Below are 22,559 nucleotides of genomic sequence, written 5' to 3' on the forward strand. Positions count from 1 at the left end.
CGTTTGTAGTAGGTTCGCATTTGAAACTTCGTAAGTGCTAAAACGTTTACCTTATTACCGGAGTGTTATCAAGTTTGCGCGATCGCGGGCACATATTCGCGTTCATTCTTAGATAGTCGCGCAGACCGTCATTCTGATATTTAGTTTTCGGTGTACAATTCACATTCTGGCAGGGAGTGAATTATCCCATATCACTAGAGTTCTCGGTCATGTCGCCATGGAACCTATTGTCCAGTGGATATGAGAGCTTTCTTTTATTAATTGGTCCAATTGAAGGCTTGGACCTAGCCTACTGATACCAAGGATGGAGATTTCCGGAAGTGACCGTTTCATGATCATGCGAGTGTGGGATTATTTAGATTAACGCTTGAGGCCACATTTGAAAATTGATAACCGCGGAGTCGTTCACCTTATCATCGGATGTTTTCATGTTTGGGAAATCGTGGGTGTAGGTGTCGTGGATGGTCGCGAAAGACTCAAGCATTTGTATGTTAACGTGTTTGTCGCATGTATACATTCGATTTCATAACCATGTGGTGTGTATTCTTGAACAATCGCGCGCGGTCCGTGAATCTGATACTAGGCTGCTGGGATCGGGAGTAGACTTCCGGACGTTACCGGGGTGCTTTTATGTTGGCAAGATCGCGGGCGTAAGCATATGTGTATGATCGCAGTTGCCTGTTCAGATTTGTGACAAGGTTTGTGTTATCGCGTAGGCCACGTTTGTGCGTTTGGAATTAAAGAGATTGTTAGTTTATATGAGAGAGTAAGCCATTGATTGTGTTAGTGAGAGTTAGTATAAATCGAATTTAAGATATAGTAATAAAAGGAAAAATAACATGCCGAATAAAGAAAAAAGGTGCAATGAGATTAAGCACAAGCATATAAATTGATCGATATTATTTTTGGTCCTCATGAATAGTGAAAAAGAAAACTTCTCAACGAATCCTAGGAATGATAACCCATTATTCTATCATATACGTCAGTTCTGTCTCTATTCCCTGACCCAGCTGTCACACATGCTTAGACGAACACATACACAGATAGGCATACGACTACCATATAACAATTGTACACTATGACGAAGTCGACTGATAAATCGGCACACAATGGGGGTTATTCTGACGGTCACTTTCGGTGAGGTGACACAAATCTCACGTGACTAAGGTGATCGGAAATTTTCAAGTCATCTCACTTAAAGTGAGAGATGTCACCAAGGTGACAAATTTTGTCACATTAAGTGATTAAGGGAATATGAAAAGTGACTAATGGGGGTGACTTTTGGAATAAGGAAAAACGATGCAACTGATGTAAGGCGGTTGATAATTTGAATTTTGATTGTCGATTTTATTTTTTACATTTTAGCAACTCTGTAAATCTGTTGGAAATTTGTAATGAAGTATGAGTTTCTATAATTTTATTAATCATTGGAATTAATTTAACCAGTTGTTTGTGACTCTGGTATATGAAATATTTTTGAGATTGGAGCGACTAATGGAACTCTGCTGCACAGCTATTTTTTGGTTAATATTTTGCATCAGAGGGAATGTGTTAAAGGTGTGGAGTTATCCTCCTCCGCTATATTATTCTGACCTACGATAACGACCATAAAAGCACTGATGAAATAGAAGATGACAACAACATAGCTATTGGTTTTTTAGAAGTAATAATTGTCAAACAATAAGTCATTTTTATTAGACACGACTTGTGTGACAAATTTGTTTTTGGATATCATTTTGGGATAAACATAGAAGCTTTTTCATTTTGTAACATATATTTTATTTTGGCCATCAATCAATATAGATGATTGGGAATGCGCCTCTACTTGGTATTGAAAGTCAATTGAAGAGATGTTTTGATGGGATCTAAAAGCATGTTCCATTACGGCATAGATCATCTTTTAAGAGTATCTAGCTCCAGGGGAAAATAAACTCATCGTTACATGTAAGTTCTTATTCGTTACATGTAAGATGTTGGTTATTTGTGTTACTGTTTGTGAGTTCGCGGCTGCTCTCATCACCCGGGGATAGTCGTTGCGGTTCCGGAAGTGGCCTGCTTAATTCCCATCGCTTGGTATTGACGTTCTGGGGTGGGAATGGAAAGCCTCTTTTTGGTCTTCGGGTATCGGGCACGTAATTTGTTGTTAGAAGGTTTTGGGATCTGGATTTATCCGCTTACTTCTGTTAATGAGTGGTTGTTTTCACGCAGTGTTATCTAGTGATAGAAGTAGATTGACGTTACATCTTCTGCTGCGGCGGGCCAGCGAGGCGCGCGATTGTCTTTTATGTTTAGAGTGTTAAGCTAAGATTGCCCGACACAAGGCCTATGTAGCCCGTGACGACGGCCTGTTGTCTCTTTCAAAGTTCAGAACTAGGACTGATTAGGGCGAGCCAGGCAACTTCTATGTTGCTTCTTATATAGTTCACCGGCAACTTAAGTCCATGCTAGCTAGTCTATGAAATTATTGTGTTACATAAGCATGCATGAAATATATTTTTCATAGTCTACTATTGATTCAGAAGTTCAAAAATTCAATATCCCACCATATGTATTTCGGAAATTGTGTTCCTTTTGAAAAGAATGAAAAAATAATAACTACTAACAAATTGAAAACATTATTATGACGGACATAGTATATCCATAATTGGTGTAATTACTCTATATGGTCATTGCCCCCTCGGCATGATACTGTACCTTGATGTGGTCCGGGGGCTTTTCCACCAAAGCAGTATCACATAAACTTGGGATACGATTATTTTCTTTTTAGTTAAGCTACATTGTGATCAATTTTAGTACTTAACTTGGCGACCATTATTGTCCACTGCCATGGTCAAATAATATACAATGTGGGTTTAGGGCCCAATTCTCAGTACTAATGTATGTCTTTCATGTGATGATCATAAATTCAGCTGTATCTTGTACCTACCTAATCTATTACGTCTCTCATATATTGTCCTTTATTTCTTCTTTTTGAGTCCTATACTGCCATTCTACACCCGCCTTCAGCTGGGTCAGCAAAGATGGTGATAGTGAACGTCTTAACACTCACACATTCTCAAACGCGGTTTCAAGCATGAACCTATAAAAAAGCCCCCGCGCGCGGTTACGTATCGATCACGTCCGGAAGTCTATCTTTGATCCTAGAAGCCTAGGTCCATGCCTTCAGCTGAACCAATTAAGAAAATACGCTCATACCTATTAGACAACACGTCTCATGGCGACATGACCGGGAACCCTATCGATATAAACGATCCCACTCTCTGCTAGAATTCTAACCGCGCACCGAAAATTTAATATCAGACTCACGGTTCGCGCGACCATTCAAGAACACACGTTACAAAATCACGTCAGCGCACAAACGTTAGAGCCCCTCGCGATTTTCCAAGCAAGCCCACGAACTCGCAAACGTGATTACACCCCGGTGATAAGGTGAAAATCTCAGCACTCATAAACTTAGCAACACGATCTCAAGCGTCAACCTACAAACTCCCGCGCTCGCGCCATCATCAATCGGGATCGTCCGGAAGTCTCTATCCTCGGTACCAACAATCTGGGTCCTTGTTAATTAATAAAAAAATAATAAAATTGAAAAATAACTCCCATATCCACTAGACAAAACGTTCCATGGCGACATGACCGGAAACTCTAGTGATATGGGGTAACTCTCTCCCTGTCAGAATGTGATCCGTACACCGAAAGCTAAAGATCAGAATGACGGTCCGCGAATATATGAATGGCCGCAGGGTTTCAAAATCGAATATATACACGCGAAGTCACATACGCGCGAGCACACGCAACAAACACGTCAACATACGAACGCTTAAGCCCTTCGCGATCATCTACGCACACCTATGCCCGAGATCGCGTAAACTTGATAACACTCCGGCAATTGTGTGAACGTTTTAGTACTTACGACGTTACAAACGCGGTCTCAAACGCGAACCCGCAAACGCGTGCGATCATGAATCGGTCACGTCCGGAAATCTTTAGCATTCATTCTAGCAATTTAGGTCCATACATTCAGTTGGACCAATCAAAAAAAAAATAATAATAAAGCTCATATCCACTAGATCACGCGTTCTACGGCGACATGAATGGGAATTCTAATGATATGTAAGAACCCACCTTCTTTTGAAATCTGTACCGTACACCAAAAATCAAAAATTAAGTATCAGATTCACGGTCCGCGCGCGATCATTCTAGAACACACGCGAAGATGCGAAAGGCACACGGTTATGAAATAGAATGTATACACGCGAAGTTCATACACGTTAGCACACGCGACATACAAACGCGCACGCGACATGCAAACGCACACGCGACATACAAACGCACACGCGATCGAGCACGTTAACGTACAAATCTTCGAGCCCTTCGCGATGATACACGCGATCGCGAGTCCCTACGCCCGCACATACCTGAATCGTACAATGAATATCACATTCAGAATCACGGTCCGCTACAATTGCCTAATGCAGTGTTTTATTGGGCGACATTGCCTGTCTCGTCTTCAAATTGTAGTATGTGATTCTGACGGGGAGCCCTTCCGAGAACCTAGCTCTACAGCTCCAGTAGGACAACTCTCGAAAAAAAAGAAAAAAAAATTACTCTATATGGTCATTGCCGCATTTTTCAGAAGTATCATGAACATAAATTGTTGCGGGGGTCCTATGGAATTTTAGTCGAACCCTTTGGGAGAAAGTGTTTTTATGAAAATCTACGACCGATTAAGTAAATAGATACTTTATTTCAGACATTCTATATTGACTGACTGAATATTTTACGCTTATAATTTAAATATTGATTTTGGGAAGGACTATTGAAGCGATTTGAACAGTTGTTAACATTTAGTAAATATATGGTGGGCTCTCCTCACCCATTGGGATTGCATTTTACTACCATTGCGATCAATTACAGTGGCCCGGTACGAAAATTGAGGAAATTATGTTTCCCGTTAAATCTGGTAGAAGAACCATGTCTTTTCGCATAATTGGGTGCAGCGAGCTCTAGCGTGAGTTTGCTGAAAACAATTTCATGCACTCACTATATTTCTTGGCAAATAGGATTTTCTGGCAGGAATATTTTTAGAATTATGGATAAATTGGTTTCTGAGATTTCGTGGTGGCCGCGTTAGAACTGTTCAACGCATGCACGCATTTTCAGAATACCTTTATAAAAAAATTGTCATATTGTGATAAGAATGTGTAATCCCGATTGAGCTTCATTGCATTGTAAATGCTATAATAAGGGGCCGATTAGTGCAAATGTATAATCGTGGGTGAATGGAGAACAGTGAGTCTAATGATGTAAGGTATGAAAACTATGTTCAATGGAACTATTCAAGTCAGTCTTGGATCACATACATAAGGAGCAACATCAGATGTTGCTTCAAGATGTTCTCAACCCCGATTTGGCAGCTTTCACGCCACCACCCACGTTACGGCTTGGTAAGGCTAAACTGGTGTCGAAAGGGGTCAATTAAGGCTGTCTGACGTATTCTTGATGATCACATCATTACCGTTTCATGCCTTTGTTGATTTTAAAATTAGGGAATATGTATGATATAATATCTTTTTTTCTTCAGATAGTTGATATTTACGCCTCCTGAGTTCCAAAGAAAATGGCGGATTCGATGACTGGAACTGCACCATTTTTGCACTTTCTAGCAGAAGTGCAGAAAACTGGGTATGTTCCATTGACACTTCTGCTAGACAGTGCAAAACCAGTGCACTCCACTACACCGGTGCGCATCAATCGAAAATCCTATATGTAAGTTTTGAAAGAGGAAGTGAGACACTACCCCTGAAATGTAATCTGTAAGTAGTACTAACATACATTATTATTCCAGCTCAAACAGTTCAGGGACTGTACGGGGTGGCGCTAGGCCTGTGACCTTCGACTGGTATGGTCCATTCTCATTGGTTCGAATGTCTTCATGGCTGGTTGGTATACGTGTGCTTCTACTTACAAATGGATATATCTTTTCCCTTGGATGGAGGGATATGTGGATCCTGTTGGTTATTGACTTTGACCTTGGGTACGGGTTAGTTCGGGCAAGGAGTACAGGAATGATACCTAAGAAATAGTCAATTATTCAGGACTTTTTTTATGATCATTTAGCTCGACCAAGAACAACGGCTCTTATGTTGGTTTATGTTGAACCAGATCGACATTCGTTTCGAGAAATATTTATATGGAATCGTGGATAAATATTTCTCATGTCCTTTATGGGCAGAGATTCTTTTTGTGAAACCCTAAAGGAACTTTTCCCGTCTGGCTACTCAGCATATTGATGATAGAAAAAATTGAGGATCGTAACAAATATGAATATTGACTGGAACAGGGATGATCAAATTCTATATGCATGTGTGCTTATGTGTGGATGTGCATAGGAGGAATGTATCCCTGAGCAACATGAAAGGACAAACTCTGAGCCGCCATAACGTTCATGGGAAGGCGGGTGCACAGTTATAGGTGCACAGAGCATTGCACACACTGACATGTGCAACGGTGAGCCGATAGGTGTACATTTAAAGCACATAGGTTGCAAAAATAGGTTATTGAGACAGCCCGATTGCTCACTGATACATAACAATAACATTAGTGCAAACGTATAGACAATATTGTGCAATGGTTCAATCACCGTCCAATGCTTATGCTTATGGTTACTTAGGTTCCTTGCTGTGTTCTGTGCTTGCCATAGAGATAGAAAGTACATGTAATTGCTTAGTGGGAACGCAATTCGTGTACTGTAAGTATATCTCTGTTGACATATATCAGTGGCAACAACTTTTTCGTTTTGCATATTTTACTTAAGGTGAAGCGATGACAAAATCACAACAAAGGTTCGGTTATGTTCGGCTTACGTTACAACATCTGTGTGCAGCTAGAGCGTACTATACCGGTAGGAGATGGAATGCACACAAGTGTATCGTTTAGTTATCAGCTGGCCGATTTTTTACCACGTGTTTAATTTGTTTTGAAAAACAAAAAGGTACAAATTTCCCAAACGAATCAAAATTCCGTGAAGAGAATCTATTCATCTGCTTATGCTAACATGCGTACATACAGTGATACAATCTCTAAGCAATCTGAGCTAAGACATTCAAGTTTCAATCGATTTTGTCTTGCACGCCAATGTAATATTTTGATTTTGACGATGAAATAAAAAGAAGCTGAAACGACGACAGCCATTTTAGCTGCCACCTTGTGACTCTGTTCAGGATGTCCTTAACTGCACATTTTGGTGTACCCTAATAAAAAAAAAATATACACAAACTTTAACTCATATGATCCAACGATTCCACATATTGTTTGGATTATACCCTGAACAGGTCGTTAGGCTCTTGAATCATAAGATGTTTATTAGGGTAGCCAATACAACAAAACAAACAATAGTGAGAATTCGCATTAAATCCGCTTACGTCCCTTCCTAATTTTCTAAACGCGTTTTGTGTCCTTGGTTTGAAACGGATCAATCGACTGTTTATGAATGCGGTAAAAATACTCATCATTACATTATTCTGACTAACTGGACAGGTGAAGACATATCAAAGTTTCACAAAATGAATCCCTGCCCATAAAGAATTTGGGTAATACTTATTCGTGATTCCGCAAAAAGTTTCCTCGAACCGAATGTCCACCTGGCTCGCCTTGAACAGATCACAACGACACCGACCCGAAAAGGCTACTCAGCATTTCTAGAAGCTGCTGTACTTGGTCGAGCTAAATATTCTTTCCTGATTTAGATTCATACCAAAGGTCAAAAGACTAGCACCGACAACTAGCAGGATCCACATGTCCCCCACCCAAGTGAATTGATCTATTCACTTGCACACATCTACCAAAACCAGCCAAGAAGACTACCGAACCAATGAGAATAGGCTATGCCAGTCGAACGCCACAGGTCCAGCGCCATCCCGTACAGTTCCTGAAATTATATATGTATTAGTGCTACTTACAGTTTTCATTTCAGTGGTAGTAAGTGTCTCAGTCCCTCTTGTAAAACTCGCTTACTGCTCCTCATCTCTTCCGGCATTTCATCGAAACCTCAATTTCCTTCGTAACTCGTATATGAGACGCTATCAAGAATACGTCAGACAACGAAGTGAAAACTGCAAAATAGGAGTTGAGGACAGTTTGAAGCAAATGTGTTGGGGTTTTCGATTGATTGACACCGGTGTAGTGGATTGCACTGGTTTTGCACTTTCTAGCAGAAGTGTCAATGGAACATACCCAGTTTTCTGCACTTCTGCTAGAAAGTGCAAAAACTGTGCAGTTTCAGTGCACTCCACTATACCGGTGTCAATCAATCGAAAACCCCATATGTGATTCAAAACTGACTTGGATAGTTCCATTGAGCCTAGCTTGCAAAGCTTACATAACTAGTCTCACTTTTCTCCTTTCACCCACGAAAACAGCTTAGTAGCCATCATTTAAAAAAAATGTTTAAGTTTGCAGGTACACATGCAAAATGTATTGAGACTTTTCGGTGTTTGCTGGAATGGAACAATAAAATAAAATTCAAATCGTGTATAAAAAATTCCTCTGAAGATGAGAAATTTGAATGAAAAGTTTTTGCGAAAAATGCATTTTCCCCTTAAATTGTTGTTCTGAACCACTGTCCATTCTATAAGGATTAAGGTTGATGGACTTACTGCAATAGGTAGTAGTACCACAACATTATCAGCATAAATTACGATTTAGGAACACCTTATATAATAAAAACCATTGCTGTTTCCACTAAATTTAAAATTTGTTTTCAATAGGGAAATGTTAAACGATGCGCCAACGTATAAATGGCTAAAATAATGACCCCAGAATGTTGATCTAAATTTAAATGTATGATCAAATTCAAAACCAATTGCTTTAAATTAGCAATCGCTCACAATCATAGATCACAAACTATATTAGAGTGTCTTATTGTCGGAATAGATTAGCGCCGGCTTGACGCAAATCCCTTAAAAGTAAAACACACTTTGTGTTTCAATCGAACGACTGATCAAACGTGATGTCCCGTTCGAGCAGAAGTTCTGTTTATGCCGATGAGACACAGTGAAACCGAAACTTGTCTTGGCTTAGCAGGCCTATGCGGAAGCACTATGCTATATTTCACCCTAAGGAGGAAAATTTGGTAAAAACCAAAATTTCTCGCTAGGGTGAAAATTTGTTGGTAAAAACCAGTCTTTGTACAGGAGGGCACAAATCCTTATTTCATACTGTGTTGCGTTCATACTGTGTTGCGTTCATACTGCGTTTCATACTGTGTTGGTTTCTGATGAGGCGAAGCCGAAACGCAACACAGTATGAAATAAGGATTTGTGCCCTCCTGTACAAAGACTGGTTTTTACCAACAAATTTTCACCCTAGCGAGAAATTTTGGTTTTTACCAAATTTTCCTCCTTAGGGTGAAATATAGCATAGTGCTTCCGCATAGGCCTGCTAAGCCAAGACAAGTTTCGGTTTCACTGTGTCTCATCGGCATAAACAGAACTTCTGCTCGAACGGGACATCACGTTTGATCAGTCGTTCGATTGAAACACAAAGTGTGTTTTACTTTTAAGGGATTTGCGTCAAGCCGGCGCTAATCTATTCCGACAATAAGTTAGTGTTGGTTTCTGATGAGGCGAAGCCGAAACGCAACACAGTATGAAATAAGGATTTGTTCCCTCCTGTACAAAGACTGGTTTTTACCAACAAATTTTCACCCTAGCGAGAAATTTTGGTTTTTACCAAATTTTCCTCCTTAGGGTGAAATATAGCATAGTATATTAGAGTGGTTCTTTATTAACAATTGATGAAAATAGGACATTATTATACGGTTCTAGATAAACTTTTTTTGGTCTCACCAAAAGAATCTGTTCGTCGTTCGCCATAACAGACCAGACGGTGTTTTCCCGACGAAATAACAGATCTCCAACCAATACATTTCTCAAGCAGCAAAACCGCCCAAATAAAAAAAAATATACACAAACTTTAACCCATATAATCCAACGATTCCACATATTATTTGAATGATACCCTGAACAGGTCGTTAGGTTCTTAAATCTTACGTTGTTTATTAGGATGTGCACCCATTCAATTGCACCCCGTGTTTAATCACTCTACCAAATAGAATTTGGGCTGGATGAGATCAAACTATCATCGAAGAAATCAGCAGGGATGTCAGGCTAACGACCACATTAGTGACATCAAAGCAAAAAGTACTGATTAAGTGTTGAATGATACCTTTTAATGTGTAGTTATTACATATTAACCTGGTGTACATGGAACTGCGAATGAAATAAGATTTATATATTCGTAAGAACGCAGAAAAATTTATTTTCGAATTTCTGTGTCCAATGAAACAGTAACTACGAAACCTGGCATTCGAAAAAGAACTTCATGGTAGAGTAGATTAGTCATAACATTATTATTAAGCTTATTCTGCATTACGACGGATCAGTTTTCGAACGAATGTGATTCGTATTCTCAATATAACGACACGAGTCGGATTAAATCGAACCGCAATCGTTCAAAAAATCAAACCGTCTTAATACACAATAAGCTTGTTTAACTTTATACTTTTTAACGATTCATGCCGTTCTTTGATAATGCTACCAGTGCTTTTAACAAATACAAACTTATTAGTGAGCGTTTTCGTATTAGTTTTTTAAATTAACAAAACTACTACAAATAGTTGCAATATGTTATGCAATTACTTTAAAAAGCAACAAATACGACAAATACCAGACAATCATAATATAAACGGATTTAATGTTTTTTTTCACCGTCGTCATCTCTCATTTTTTTTCTTCACTTTGTTGTCACCTAAAACGACTAACAGAATGCGGTGACACACCAGAATAGCGTGACAGAGTCACGTGAGTGACTCGTCTCACCTTAGGTGACTTCGGTGATCGCGCGAGTGAGAAAAAGTGTCACCTCACCTAAAGTGACTGTTCGGAATACCCCCAATGACTCCCACTGCGAGCCGTGTCCAATGTTTGGCAACACAGCCAATAGAAAGAAAGGCAATCCATGGCGACCCGCCAATCGGCCGCGCCGGTATGCACAGACTGTTGGTTGACCGTTAGTTTGGGCTGGTGCAGAGTATGAAAAAACACAAGACATGAAAGGGGCCCTCCCTCTCCTCGATGCACCACTATCGAGACGTAATGCAATAATCATCATAAAGCAGTTGTCTATCAGAGGTTCTTTAAAACTGGTGCACAAAAATACTTGATGATGTTTGCAATACCGTTAAACCCGTCAACCTCAGTAGAGAGATATTCACAGCGGCAATGAAATTGAAAATGAATCAAAAATTATTGACCAGCTCGGCTGTTTGAATGAATGATGCAACAAACAACTGTGAATCGAACATAGTAGGGAATGATTTGAGATTTGCTCCTCGTTCAAGTGCAAATAAACTTGTTGAAAATTAGCAATTCTGCACCTCACCCGTTCATGTGTGCAAGGTTTAACCTTCTCGTCAGAACCCCCGTTATACTTTGCACACAACTAGAAAGGGTCTATCCATAAATGACGTAGCATTACATGGGGAGGGGGGAGTTTTTTATTTTGTGATGATGTGTGACGACAGGGGATTGGGGGTCATGCCATGCTAAGTAGCTTTTTTTAAGGGAATAGGGGTTGACCTGATGTCACGAAAATCTTACCGGTTTTATCTAACATCGTTTTTAATGTTTTACGGTGACAAGGAGGGGGAGGGTTACCGTCAAGATACATAATTACCAGAGGATATTTAGAGGTTCGTGACGAAATGCTACGATGGAGGAGGGGGTTTTGAAAAACACTCAAAAATGTTACGTCATTTATGGATGTCGCCAAAGTGGGTACATGGAATGGCGTCCGGAAAATTTAAACTGTGTTGCTGTTGCTCGTTCACAAGCCAAGAAGCGAACAATAAAAAACCAACACGCGAGACATATATATATATATATATATATATATATATATATATATATATATATATATATATATATATATATATATATATATATATATATATATATATATATATATATATATATATATATATATATATATATATGTATATATATATATATATATATATGTATATATATATATATATATATATATATATATATATATATATATATATATATATATATATATATATATATATATATATATATATATATATATATATATATATATATATATAATTTTCCGTATTCGATTGGGTCTTGTAGGCACCCCATATTGACGGCTCTGCATGAAATATTGTTCTTTCCACGTCACTTTAGAAAGTTTTTCTGATAATCAGTAAGTAGTGATAGTCACGACGAAACGTGATAGTCACGACGAAAAATTCATATAATTGAACCGCCAGCAACAGCGGTGCTAGAATCAGTCGAAAAATGTTTTTTCGTTTACCAAAATCTGACGAAAATGACGAGCGAGCGATGCTACTTTCTAAACCACTACAACATTACGAAACCGAAAATGAGACAACGGCCTACGACAAAGCATGCGGATAAATTCAATTTCATTATTTCCTCCACACATTCGTTTTCATTTCGAAATTGAGAACGACATTAGTCTCTTCGATATTCCACATAGCGCTGGCCAAACGAAAAGAAACTAGTAACGATATTTATTTGCCGTTGTTCGATTTGGGAGAATTACAAGCTAGCGACGATATTGGACGACTGAAGGGGCAGTGGTGTGCGTATTTCCTATGTTTGCGGCGTTCTAGTTGCATTTTATGATGCACATTGCTATAATTTCATTTAATGAGAATAAAAATAAAAATCAAAATTACTGATTTGAAATTTAAACGAGATTGAATTTTCGTATTGTCATAGGAAAACAAAAGTCACTACTTCTGCTACTCGCTTCCATAGAATCGAAAGAAGAAGGGGTGTTGCCTTTATTGTTTTGCTTTGTGTGAATTTAGTAACAAAGGAGGCAGCGAAAAGACGAAGGTGAATTCAGTGAATTTCACCGTTCATTGAATGGGTATGAGAATTTTAGGCCCTGGCTAGAATAACTGAATATTTTACCAATGGTCAGGACACTACACGATTTTCGATCAATAACTTTTTCGGCAAACGTCGGATTGCTTTGCAGTTTTCGAAACTTTGTTTCCTTGTTAAGTTTCCTACCAAAGACATACATTGAATTATTTTTAGACGGTAATGGGTAATTTTGTAAAAGCCAACTTTCCTATACGAAATCCCATATAAACCGTGGTGAAAAAAGCTAGTTTCACCGATCGAATTCAGTTTTTGCCCAGTTGCTCTAGAATCCAAATAACGCCCAGAAAGTTACTCGAAACAGGATTCTGATTTTTGGCCCACCCTAATGATCATCAGCAAGTCATGTGCCGCCCAATCACGAAAAGATTGTTTTTTTTTGAGAGTGGTCCAACGCGAGTTGTAGAGCTTGATTCTCGGAATGGATCCCTTCCCTGTCACAATCACTCACTATAGTTGTATACAAGAGGGGAAATGTCACCGACTAAAACACTGCTTAAGGTCAATTACAGCCGACCGTGACTGACTGTGATATTGAATGTACGGGTTAGATGTGGGGACGTGGAGACATCATGATCGTGTGGAAACGAGCGTTTATATGTTCGCGCGTGAGGCTGCATTTCCAAATTTGAGAGGGCTAATACGTTGAGTTAATCACCGGGGCTTTTTCATGTTTGGAAGACAACTGACGTAGGTGTGCTAGGATGGTTGAGCTTTCATAGCGGGGGCGTGTGTATGTCGCGTGTATGCTTCCTGTGTATAAATTCGTTTATAAAACCGCGTAACTGCTTGCATATTCATGTTATCTTTTGAATATTCGAACGCGCCGCGATTCAAATGCTTAATGTTGAGTGATCAGATCGGTTCAGATGGTGAAAAAGAGTGAGGTCTCCCATATCACTAGAATATCTGGCAGGGGTGTAATGAGACTTCTAGTGTATATGAGTTTGTGTTTTTAAACGAAAACAGAAGCCATGGACCTTGGTTTCTAGAACCAAGGGTAGGAGCTTCCGGTAGTGACCGATTCATGATCGCGTGGGAACAGGCGTTTGAATAACCGTATTATTTCGTAAGTGCTAACATGTTCACTTCATACCGGAGCTTTTTCATGTATGCGCGATCTGGGCGTAGGTAGACGCCGATAATTGCGACCGATTCGTATTATCGCAAAGGGCGCACGCGTTTCTATGTTAACGTATTTGATCGCTTTTGTGTTGCGTATGCTAGCGTGTATGTAACTGCGCGTGTTTGTATTCGTTTGTGTGGTCGTTTGCATATTCGCGTGGGCTTTTAAATGTTCAGCCGGGCTGTCATTCTTATGTTTAAAAAACATTCTGTAATTTTTCTGTGCTAACATATTGACACGTGACTCGGTGACGAAGCTTTTGTAGAACGTCTCAGAAAAGCACGATTTTCGGTATTAACTGCCATTCAAAAACTACTTAACCGGTTTATTTCAAACTTTGCATACACATTCTATGTATAAAATATCTAACCTCTCCGTTCAGTTTTCGAGAAAATTTTTCAATTGGGGTCATAAAATGGTGGAATTTTTCGTGAAACACAGCAAAATGAATACCAAACATTTTAAAATGAAAATATACCAATCAGAAATCGTAGGGGTTAGGATTCAACGACACTTTGACTTTTTTTGTTTCTTGATTTCAGATAATTTTTGGCCGACCAACTGTTAACACCGTTCTACAAAAAGCTTTGTCATCGAGTCGCTTGTCGACAATTTTACATAAAAAATTACAGAATGTAATTGAAATGATACATTATAATGTACTAAAGTTTTAATCAATTCGCTTCATCCATTTCTAAAAAAATTCGCAAAGGTATTTTTTCACGCTGAAACACTTACCCTCAAGCGATAGTGGGCTGGTTGTCCAAATGCTGTGAAATATGGCATGTGAACTTATGTTGTCATTGACCACAATATAAATGGGGAGAGCAGCGAAATTTCAAAAATGAGTGTTTTTTTGCGATGCCCTACTGACTATAAAGTACGGCAGTAGAACTCCGAGTCTACCACAAAACCATAAGGCACTGTTATTTTTTGAAAAGTTCAAACAAAACAAAAAAAGCATAGACATTGTTCCAATTTGTCGAGTTGAGTTAATTGGTCTATAGATTCGACTTCAGAAAACTTCTTCAATATTGTAGCGGTTTCTGTACCTTTCTTTGATAAGAAAAGTAAAAAAGTCAAAAGCTTCAGCATAAAAATGCTGAACACGAACCTTTGACAGTACATACCCCCGTGAAAAAACCTTAGTGTATATGTATGATCCATGTGTAATTCGACTGGGTTTAGTGACAATATTTTATCTCGACATTCAGTCTTTCAACAAAAGTAGATAGGATTTTACACCCACATTATATTCTTTCGAAAAAATCGGAGCAGAAAAAAATTAATTGAGCAGCAAATTACATCATCTGAGTCATTTTTTTCTCATGCAAATTTAAACTTAGATACACGAGGTGACAATAATAATCTAAAAATAGAATTACTGGTATGATTTGCTTTCACAATTGATTGATCAAAACAACAGTCCCACTTACATCTAGCGAAGACGGTAATAACTTACGTTTATTTCTGCCTGATTGAATGAACCGTACGAGTAGTGGTAGATACTGTGCTGTATAGTTTAGTTATATTATCTACATCTAACAACCGTTGCCATACCGAGCGATTCCATCTTAATTCATTTTAATTACTCGTGAAAACAGCTTCCTAATTGAAAGCGTGACAATGACCTAGACGATTATACTGTCCATGATCGCAAATCAGTCCCATAATGATACGAAATACCATAGAAAATGAGACAAATATGCGATCATGGGTAGTACAGATGAGTGAACAATAAGGAAATACCAAAAGAAATTTGGCATTATTTTTGGCCCTGTTCCACCAGATAAAACTGCCCCATCGTCGCTTTAATTAGGACTATGCAGTTCACAAGCCGGACATAATTTGTATGAATTCTTCTTATGTGCGGTTCTGTTATTAGTTTTATCTTCTATCTTGAAGGAGGTTTACAGATAACTACCGATAGTCGCATATAGAATGGAAACTCATAAAGTGCGAAACCCAAAATTATTGCAACACTTACAACCGGTTGTAACTGTATGAAATACCCACTGGAAAAAGGGTCGGTGTTAAGTTAGACCGGACTAAGTCGCAAAATATCAAAAAGTGAGAAATTGATAGCACTGGATAAAGAATTTTTTCAGCTACATTCTAATTTGACAGAGTTGCAATATGTTACAATTAACATGAGTTATGGTTAGAATTAATTTTGAATTATAATGTAAAGAAAGCTGCGATTCAAACTTTAAGCTCGTTTTCTCGAAATCAATACAATGTTACTTAGTCCGGTCTGACTTAACATCAAACAAATATTAATCAAATTTTGCACGGTTTCTCTTTGAAGTATATTGTTTATATCCTGTGAATGGCGCTGAGCAGTCGCCGTGTCATAAAGTTCGAGATCAAAACGTCGGGTGGGGCGTCACAACGTCCGTAACATCCAAAAACAATAATGCGTCAAAAGATCCGAAATCATTCTTGTACCACAACGTCCGAAAAGGTTCTGCGTCTTAATGTCCGGTATCCTACACCGAGATAAAATAACTAATGAATTCCATAAGAATCACTTATGATTCGGCGCCACTAGTATCCCATATGAAAATCATAAGTTTGACTTATGACTCGGAGGAAAAAATGGCCATCGAGTCACTTAGAATTTTCATAAGTCATTCTAATGAAATTTTTAGGCCATCTTTATACCTTTCATGCGACTGTGCTTATGTAAATCATTATGCTTGAATATAAATTTAATAAATGAGATGTTATGAAATCCATAGATATATCATATGGCGCTAGTTCGAGAAAATATAAACTCAGCATCATATTTTTCATTTTATAATATATTTTTTATTTAAACGAATTAATTAACATGAATAAAGAGCACTTATCTCTAGTTTGATGTTTTGATGAGTTTGTGAAGTCTCACAATATTTCCAATAAGCTGTAAATGAATGAAAAAGAAGTATTGAAAGTTTAAGAAAATTCAATACATTTCTTATGAAAGTAATGTAAAATATGAAGCAATGAGTTACGAAGTATATTTACTTACATTTCATGTCCCCAAATTTGAAAAAAGAACATTAAATTCAATCCACTTCCAAAAATGCCTAGTTTCTTATTTTCACTGATTTCCTATGGTAAAATTATGGCATTTTGACAATAATACGATTATGAACATCATTACATACGTCTATAAATTCCATAGGGCGAACTTATGAAATGCATAAGCGTCCAATGAAATCAAAATTGTGTAGCTTCATAAGTTGCGACTTATGAAATTCTTAAGTAGATTTGCGTCAGTGTATGACGCACACTGATATGGGGATAGTATGATGCAGAAGTATTGCGTCATAAAGACATTGCATTTGGTCCGATGAACCGGAAAATAGGAACCCGTCGTAGTTTCCACCCGTGACTGCACACCTAGAAACACTCGTGTAAAATTACGTCTCGTGACCCTGACATATACGAGCGTCAAAAATGGCACAGTTTTACGTTCGATTTTAATTTTACATGACACTGAATTTCGTAAATCACGTAATTTTACTCCACATATGGCGTGTGCCTTAAATGTAATACATGTAATTTTATAGCACTGCACATGTAAAGTACAGCTTTCATGTAAAATTAAACGGAACATGGTTATATTTCGTCATTTCGAGAATTACGCTTTGTTAAATTGTGTCATGTTTGAAATTACGTCAACAATAAAATTCATATTTTTTTGGTGTGTGGGATTCAATGGATCGCTCCTTCGTTGGTTTCAGTCGTATCTCGTCGGCCACCAACTTAGCATGAATACAGGTAGCGACTGCTCTGAAATGTTTGCAGCTACTTCTGTCATTCCAAAGGGAAGTCATCTTGGATCACTCATCTTCCTACTTTACTTCAATGATGTGAATTATAGACTCAGTGGACTACGCGTGTCGTACGCGGATGACCTCAAAATATTCAAACGTATCAAGACTTTGGCAGAAGCACACGTCTTGCAGAAACAATTCGATGTCTTCATTGAATGGTGCATCGATAATCGTATGATCCTGAATCCTGCAAAATGCGCTGCAGTCACCTTCTGTTAGAAAAGGGAATTTATCAATTTCAACTATAATCTATCAGGATTGCTTATCCCTCGAGAGTGTTCCGTGAAGGATCTTAAAATAATATTCGATTCTAAGCTCAATTTCAAGCAACACGTCTCATATGTTATTGGTCGTGCATCGCGAAATCTCTAGTTCATCTTTCGTATTGCCCAGTCATTCACGGATATATACTGCTTGAAAAGTTTGTACTGTTCCCTAGTCCAGCCATATTTGGAGTATTGTTCGACGATTTGGAACCCTCACCTGAACGGTAGTGATCGAATTAAAGGCATTCAACGCAAATTTATACGATTTGCTTTGAAGCGGCTTCCTTGCCGCGATCCTTTTCGGCTACCTAGCTATGATAGTCGCTGTCAACTTATTCAACTCGACACTCTCCAACAACGCAGAAATACAGCAAGAGCCCTAGTTGTTACCGATTTGCTGTCAGTACGTACCGATTCTCCAGCCCTACTAGAACGAGTTAATGTCCAAGAGAAAACTAGGACGTTACGCAGTAACATTCTCCGGAGAGTGGCTCGTCGACGATTTAATCATACAACGAATACGTCTATCCTGGGATTACAACGCATTTTTAATTGTGCGGTGCATTTGTTCGACTTCCATTTGTCCCGTAATGTGATTAGGTCTAGGCTTATAATTTTTTAGGAGTGTTTCGATTAAGATATCATTGTTGGGGCTGATTGCGGCCTGTTAATCATTATCGCTCGCTTATAAAATAAATGAATATAAATCAATAAATTTGATGTGCCGCGTCTGACAAAAAATCTTTGGTCCGAAGAATCGGATTCCGGGACAACCGGAATCGCTCATAAAATATCCCCGGAGGCTTCCGAAAATGTCCGAATATAATCTATGGATGCTCAATTTGCATCCCCATGTGTCAACCATGGAAATCTGTACGGTTTAACATGTCCTACGGTATGGATTGCGCTAGGGATATATCTTTCATTGTTACCTCATAATTTACTTTCACTATCTCTGCACATAATCACACCCAATTTGTGTATCTTAAAATACATGCATAAAGTCAATGTTATAGCAATACCATAGAATGTTATCGGATAGCAAAACTGATAGATACACAAAATTTGGTCGATATCTGTTTCAAAACGTTCAGCCGTCAGCAATAATTTGGGAAAAAAATAAACAAACACATTTAGCGCTGAAAGCTAGACCGAGAAGTTTGTCATTGCCTAGAAGCACTGTATCGTGGCCTTGGTATGCTAATTGGGCCTAAATACCGAACACGAAACTTTCGTTGTCTTGTTATTTGATTGCTATTAAGTCGATACGCTGACGACCCAAAAACTTGGCGGATATAAACGAGCAACATTTTAATAATATCCTATTATTTTTCAAATTACGAGAAAAAGGATGAAAAAAGTTCTTACCTATAACGGATTTACACCTCTCATTAATGATCCCACTCGGTAATAGATGAAAGTCAAAATCCTTTCCATTCACCACAACAGTGTGACCGGCGTTGTTTCCTCCCTAAAATTAAAAAAAAAAGAACTGGATTGAAAAATGGTTTACAAATTGACAATTGAGGGTGTGAACCAAAGAAAGAGGCCAACAATAAAATTAATTGAACGCCTGAATTTTGTAAACAGGAAAACAATCGGTATATATTGCAAATGGAGGACCCGAGTACGCAGAGTATTAAATGCCTTGGTAAGATAGGACAAAAATGTCTTGGTAGGACAGGAATGAGTTATCAGGAACAGAATAAAAGCAAGTTTTAAATTCCTCTGCGGATTTTTCTTCTTCTGTTTCAACAATACGTACTAATGCCAATTAAAAAGTGTAATCTATCGCTATCGAAAAAGTTCTGGATTACTAATTTTTTTCTGTTAATTGACTTATTTATTAGAAGAAGTTTAAGTGTTTTGTTTGAACCTGGAAGATGTCCTCCGAACATGCTGGCAGTGTAAAATTCAGGATGAGGCGCATGCGAAGACTGCTGACATTCAATATAACACTATCAGATACTATGACAAAAAAGCAAATTTCAGTATGAAACTCCGCTGTGCTCGGGAAAGCATGCAACGAGCGACATCACCGTAGTAAACGTTGGGTATTTTTGGTACAGCGCCAACAAACGACAGCGTGACGTTCAAAATTGACGATTTCCCCGCGGACGGACAGACATGTGACTCCGACAGGATTGTTTCACTAAAACATGAAGCGGTTTAGAAAATTGACATCAAAATAACAATTTTAGATGGGCGATAACAAGATCAGTCTTTAAAAAGAGCGACATCGAGACAATTCTTGGGTAGTGGTAAAAGTAAGTGCTTCTATACTATCTACATCCCACCACGGACCGTGACCTTCAGTTTGTGCAGTCTTTACAGTCGACTCTTCGTGCACAGATCAATTTGTAGTACTAATACATCGATACTATTGCTACTTAATCCTTCATGATTGAGAATGGAATAAAAAGACGAATGACTTGTGAGACCTCGCATCGGTAGCACAACTTCAAGGCAAAATGTGCCGTGTAAACTAGTTTCCAAACAAACAAATTTATCTATTAACACGTGAAATCAAAGCTCACTGAGTAACTTGAATCACACCATCAAGCTTTAGACATGATAACAGCAGTACTTATAGGATGTTTGCATCCCCTTATCACGATCAATTCCATCTGCATCGGCAGTATTCGACTAACGTGGTCTAATGTTTTGTTTGAGCATTTTTCGCAGAGTGTAATGTCGCGGCATCTTCTTTGTCTACTACTATAAAGCAATTTCCTGCCAGTGCGTTCGGGTAATCGTTATTACCCAACCTTATTCAATTTGAATCTCCTTCTGCCTTGCTCCTGTTCTCTTTTTGCGTCTCCTAGGTATTAAGGGGTTATATATGTTGATGTGTGGGAAAATAGATGTAGGTTTGAATTTTTGCCAGGCTATGTAGCCCTATTTTTAAGGTTGGACAGAGAATGGGCAAAAATCGAAAACGAAAAAAGCAGTTTTTTTCAACACCGTGCGTTAGATCTTCATAAAAATCTATCAGCTTAGGTAGAATGTTGTTACAGTACTGCTGATTGATTTTTTTTTGAAAATCCAACCCGCGATTGCGAAGAGCTCGAGCGTTTGTATGTTCACGTGCTTAATTCCCAGAAAAAAATGGGGGGGGGGGGGCGTTGTTTAGTGGATATGAGCGTCATTATTGATTGGTTCAACTGAAGACATGGACCTATGCTATTAAGGCCAAGGGTAGAGACTTCCGGATGTGACCGATCCCTGATCGCGCGAAAAAAGGAATTTGTGGGTCCGCACTTGCGACCGCGTTTATGAGTTTATAAGTGCTAAAACGTTCATTTAATCACCGGGAGGTTTTCATCAAACAACTCTGCGCCACTGTTCGAAGTGCTCCACCTTTCAGCTCTCTCGATCGAAATGCACTCACGTAACCGACATCGGTATGTTCGCGCCGGGTTTCAGCATCTGCCCCGTGACACATTCACAAAATTCACTCGTGGGACCCTTTTTTACGTGGCACGGGTTATTATCGAGTGATGCGGCGGAACGCACAATTTTGTGCACTGTTTCTCAAGGTGGCGATAGAAAAATAACACCCAGGTGGAGCTCGAGATGGATGCGGACAAAATGGTGACCACTACCCCCTTTTTGCCTTTTTATTAGCGGCCGAGTGTCAACCGATGTGTGGAACGGATCGCGACCACTTGCACTGTTTTACTCTCGCCGGCATGGGCATCATTTGCGACAACGATTACTTTCACCCCGAAGCACGATTACGACGACATCGATTACTTTCACCCAAAGCACTCGATAAATTGAGGAAAATGGACCGGCAGCAGCCGGTGGGCAGTGTACCTCACGACACTTTTCACACTCAGACTTGCAGCTTTCTCATCAAACTTCCACCTTGCGTATCGCAGACCTTCACTAGATTCGAAGAAATTCTGACGCAGAACTCGGTTAATATTCCGCCTCACCGAGTTCGTCCGACTTTCTCCCTTCTTTTCTGCAGCTCCGTCTTTTTCCCCAAACCAGAACACGAGTGACGTTATCTTTTTTTTCTATCACATTCGGCCTTGTTATCCAGTATCTTTTTCGGTTTTCAAGCAAGTGTGTTGAGGCACAGCTTCTCTGCCGGTAACAACGCATAACAGTCCCATATGCATTTTCATCAGTTTTGAGTTAACCTCAGGGTTAGGTCTCATTTTTATTGTACTATCAAATAACGCACTGAAAATTGATTTATTAAAAAATGTACAAAAAACAACTAATATCAGTCCCATATGAAAAGTACCCACATACTAGTCCCATATGCATTTTGGATGCAAGCTGCAGACAATATTTATCTGTTATATTTGTATTATGATTTTTTTTC

The 22,559-nt window shown here is 38.8% G+C and overlaps 1 protein-coding gene across 1 annotated transcript in view; it reads right to left on the bottom strand.

Moving 5' to 3' along the window:
- LOC131677741 (adenylosuccinate synthetase) overlaps nucleotides 1-22,559 on the bottom strand; it is a 34,669-nt gene that overhangs the window by 3,889 nt on the left and 8,221 nt on the right. The window contains exon 2 of the mRNA XM_058957761.1: nucleotides 19,589-19,691. Coding sequence (XP_058813744.1) covers nucleotides 19,589-19,691 — 103 coding nt within the window. The remainder of the gene's footprint in view (nucleotides 1-19,588; nucleotides 19,692-22,559) is intronic.

This window comes from Topomyia yanbarensis, chromosome 1 (assembly GCF_030247195.1).
Source record: "Topomyia yanbarensis strain Yona2022 chromosome 1, ASM3024719v1, whole genome shotgun sequence".
Taxonomy (NCBI): Eukaryota; Metazoa; Arthropoda; class Insecta; order Diptera; family Culicidae; genus Topomyia; species Topomyia yanbarensis.